General features: G+C 49.1%; 1 protein-coding gene across 2 annotated transcripts in view; it reads right to left on the bottom strand.

Annotated features, from left to right (window-relative positions):
* The window catches only part of RBFOX2 (RNA binding protein, fox-1 homolog (C. elegans) 2), a 110,073-nt gene that overhangs the window by 82,949 nt on the left and 22,512 nt on the right, over positions 1–4,612 (bottom strand). Inside the window, exon 1 of one of the 2 annotated variants that reach the window (XM_009881870.1) lies at positions 3,840–4,124. The exons of the other annotated variant lie outside the window; for it this stretch is intronic. Within the exon in view, the coding sequence (XP_009880172.1) occupies positions 3,840–3,884 (45 nt within the window). The 5' untranslated portion in view covers positions 3,885–4,124. Of the gene's footprint in view, positions 1–3,839; positions 4,125–4,612 lie in introns of those variants that run through there. 2 annotated transcript variants of the gene reach the window in all.

Below are 4,612 nucleotides of genomic sequence, written 5' to 3'. Positions count from 1 at the left end.
GGAGAGAACGCGTGGGTTACACGGTGCGTCGGGTGAACCGGAAGCAGTATCCGTGCCAGGATCTGCATTTCTTTCATCATAAAAAACTGGAGAGCGCTGGACTCCTTCCCAGCTTGCTTTTTTTTCCCCTCCCATTTATCTTCAGTAAGCATCTGGCCCTTAACACCTGAGCACGCCACGGTTGGCAGCATTTGTTCTCCCAGCGACCCCGTAAAACAGACCGATATACTGCTACCCCATTTGGCAGATGGGATCTGAGAGACGCTCTGATTGATTTTTTTCCCAACATTGCACCCACGGAAACCCACGGACAGGGCTAAGCGCAGAACTGCCTATCCCCCGGTTAGACAGGAGGACTGTGCCGACTCTCTGGCATTCATGATGCGGAGATAAAACCAGCTCAAGCAAGTTGCCCCTCTGAGGTATCTCTTCTTGACACCTGGTACTCAAGAGACTCCCCAGGCTTTAGCTGCAGCAAAGCCAAAATTACGGTGCAGTAACACCTTGCACCTCCAATATCACCTTGCATGCCCATGTGTTCTCCTTTGCATGAATATGCCCAGTTATAATTTACACTAAAAAAAAAGAAAAAGCTTTGTGGTTTTGCTTCATGAGCTTCTTCTACTGCACTGTTCTCCAGGCGGCCCGTGCTGACCCACGGTGCTTTTCAGTTTCCCAGTTTCACTCACTGCAAGCTGACCTCTGGCTCCCTCCCTCCCTTCCCCTTTCCCTCCTAATTTGGTAGAAGGCCAGCAGGAACACGCACCCCAGCCCAGTTTGCTCCTCTGGCATGGAAAGCCTGAGACCGAGACACCGGGCAAGCCCTTACGTCCCACCAGAGCAGGGAGGCAGAAAGCCACAGGCCAGCCGCCCTGCGCGACCAGTCAGTCAGCCGTGGTGTGGGGTCCTCTGGGAAGGAGCCAGCCTCCAGGGCTGCAGCCCGCAGGGCTCTGAGTCAGAATCCACGTTCTTCCCAGTTATCTCCTCCTCTCTGCTAACTTGCATCTTACGATACTACCGGTTTACAGACAGTATTACAAAACCAGGGGAAGTATTGGATTATTTTTTTCCCTCTACTATTACAAACCTGAGATTCTGGAGCACAATTCTGGGTCAAGTGTAAATTCCATTTCAAAGCAACAAAAACCACAGTGACGTCCTTATACCTTTGCCACGACAAAGGACCAGGTTTCAGCAATGTGTGTCTCATTCACCAGACCTCTGCAAATCACTCAGGATAATCTCCTTATTCTCTCCACTTAATTTAACTGTTGCATTCAGTCTCCTCTGTGCCATAGGTTGGCAACTTCTTGTCCCAGATCTAGGGCTGTAGTATAGACCTTCAGGACAGAGAAACGATATGTTACCATCATCCCACCACTGTTAACCAGGACAGTATAACATCTAATCCATTTTGGCCTTCACCTTAGGAATCTCTACAAATATTTGCCATCAAAAAGAATCCTCTAAGGAAAAAGAGGTGCCCAACCACGCACTGAACCCTCACTTGCACTGCCTCCCACCACCCAGTTGGTACAACTGCTTTGCTCATGTGCCAGCAGAGTGGGAATTCCCTTCAGTGTTGGTCTCCCTCTTTCATCTCCATTGTAGGCCAGAAAGCATCTCCTCCCCCATGCTTGGAACACATCCACCTTTGCTCCTGTTTAGCACAAGAAAACCCCCGATTTCCAATGGATGCGCTCGGGCAACAAGAAACGCAGGTCGGCAGGAGCTCTGACTGCTGTAAAAACATCTGAAATGAACATCTGATACAGAGTTTCAAAAGCTTCAAGAATACCATGGAAAACATGATTAGACATGGTAACACTTGAGGTCTTTGTTGTCTTGGGATCTACTGGAGCCCACTCACCTTTCCTCACTGATGGCTGCGGGTTCAGATATTGTCTTACGGCCACGAGAAATAAGTTTGGTGAGCCTCCACTTAGCTTCTACGCGCAAATCATGGCACCACTGCCCAATTTACCATCACTGCCACCCTCTAATGAGGAAAATCAAAGACGCAAACAGCAGAACATGCTGTTGAAAACAACAGAGAAGCACAAGTAGAGCTGAAGGCTGGAAGCCCGAAGAACATACAGCGCAGAGCCATGAGATCATCCCTTCCTACTTACTGCATTTATTCAAAAAGCAACATATTCATAACGGCCCTAGATGCCAATACTTATGAGTTCTCATGATTTCTCATGCATCACAGGCACATATGCGTTGAAAATTCATTACCATGAAGCATTCTGAAATAACTATGGGCGAATTTAACTCGTCTGCCTCTGCAGTGCGAGGGCACAGCTTATCATCCTTACCATGCCAGGCAAAGCTCATTGCTCCCACCTGAGCATGTCTGCACCACTTCAATATTCTCTTCCGTGTTCACCTAGATGTACATGATGGTTTATGGTTAGCTCCTATTCTTCAAATCTTAACGGAAAATAAACTGGAGAGAGAAGGATGTTTAACCAGCAAGCGACAGATCAAGGCCACTGAAATCACACTGGTGAAGAACTAACTAATTGCACAGATGAAGAACTAACCTCTAGTTTGACTAAGTGGTCTACATGTACACTTTCAAATGCTTCGGTTAGTTTAACACTCATAGGGACTGGTAAAAATGGAGAGAGGAGAAAGCCACAAGTACTCTGCTTTCAGCGAGTTTCAGGATTTGTTTTCCTTTTTCTTTTCCTACGCCTATAATTCCCCTTTGCTACTAAGGTGGAAAAAAAAGCACAGCCTTCGATTTTAACATCCCATTACCTGCATTTCTGTGCTGGCTCAAGTTTAGATGGAGCAAACCTGCCAGCTGGATCAAGGCCAGAGGGAAGAAAAAAAAAATTTCAAGTGCAAAGAACCAATTTATCAGGAACAAATCTTAACAACCAAAAGACACACTTCTGCTGGTGGATTCTATTCATGTGCGTAATAAAAACCCCGGTACAAGGTAACCTAACAAAATACTCTTTAGTGGCTATCTGAAGTATCTTGCGGTAGATAATCTTCAACTGCCAGACTCTGTTTCACGTTTTCTGGATAAATTTGGTGCCTGTGAGGACAAGGAATGCTGACACTGAATAGCCAAGGACTGTGCAGAGAACATCATCTTTCACTTGGCTCCCAAAGTATTTGAGCCTGACCCACGGCCTCTGGCTTCTCCAAGACTCCACACGCCGGGCCAGCAAATCTCACGTGTCCTCCAAATATAGCCCCCTCCCCCAGCAGAGGCTGCAACACAGTCTTCGCCCTGCCCCGAGTGCCGCTCTCAAATCCGCCCTTTCCTATTGCCCTGCACATCCTCGCTGGACCTCCAAAAGTGAAAAGGTGACAGACGAGACTTTGTCAGAGGTTTCGTGGTTGTTTTCAGAGAAGGAAGAAGGAAAATAGGTGAGGAACTGCCCTGGGTGGCTGGCCATCCCCGTGGGACAGACTGCAGTCACACGTACGAGTCACATGCACCCGGACAATGCAGTAAGGCACGCAACAACATACTTATTTGCAGAGCATGGCACTGCTGACAGTGCAACCCCCCTACAAAATAAAAAATAAAAAATTAAGAAAAAAGCCAAAAATGCAAACCAAAACACACAAGTCTCAAACAACACAGTCCTTGGAGTTAAAGTGTCAAACGGTACCGCTCGCGTGCAGGAGCCTCAAAGCCCTCCGCAGAGCCTCCAGGCTGCCAAGGCCTGGGACGCACCAAGCCAAGGAGCCCAGCATAGAAGCAGTGTCCTTCTACAAAACCAGCACGTAAGCTCCGCTCCAGTTTTGCCTACAGAACATACAGAGCAAACACCAAGACTCTATAAAGTCACCGCTGTCCTTTTGCTTACCTGGACGACTGGGTATTGGTAATCCATACAATACACACCATACATAGCCAAAGATCCTCCAGCTAAAGGCCAAATGGACACAGGACTGGAAGCTTCAAACCTGAGTCTCCGTCTTTCAGCCTTGTGGGAAGGACTCTGGCAGCCCTGCGCAGTGCTTGGCTCAGGCCTCTGGGGCCACTCAGGTTGACACTAGCTCAGCTGAAAATAAAAAAGGAGCTGCCTGGCTCGGCTCGGCTCAGCCCCTCTCTTCTGGGATCCAGCAAGGCAGCACTCAACCATAGGCGGCAGAGAGTCCTAAAATTAGAAATCCCCTACTGAAAACGGCCCTGCAAGCCTCAACTGAGGAGTGTCCTGCGACTCCCGGGCAGCAAACAGAGCGACTGCCGGGAAGAGGGGGACACAGGATCTTCGCAGCCACCACCGCCGGGGATGGGAGGAAGCAAACAGCATTTAGGATCTGAAAAGAGCATATGTTCTGGGCTCTAGGTGCGTCAGAGGGAACACTCCCAATCCAGGACAGGGAAAAACATATGGGACTGTTCCCTCCCCCACCCCCATACCCTTCTTGCTGTCCTCGGAGGGACAGGTGCTGGGATTAGCATAGTAAAACCCTTTGGTGTCGCGGAGGGAGGGAGAGGGGAGAAGCCACATTGATATCTTGCACTGAAGGGATCTCTTTCACGAGGGAGTATGCGCCCGTATCGTTTAACGCCTCTCCCTCCCTCCACACTTGAGGCAGGCAGGGACAGCTGCTGGAACCGGGGCTGGCGGGG

This window comes from Charadrius vociferus, unplaced genomic scaffold (genome assembly GCF_000708025.1).
Source record: "Charadrius vociferus isolate BGI_N301 unplaced genomic scaffold, ASM70802v2 scaffold413, whole genome shotgun sequence".
Classification (NCBI taxonomy): domain Eukaryota; kingdom Metazoa; phylum Chordata; class Aves; order Charadriiformes; family Charadriidae; genus Charadrius; species Charadrius vociferus.
Note: the sequence above shows the minus strand (reverse complement) of the source record. Positions and strands in the feature narration are given on the sequence as shown.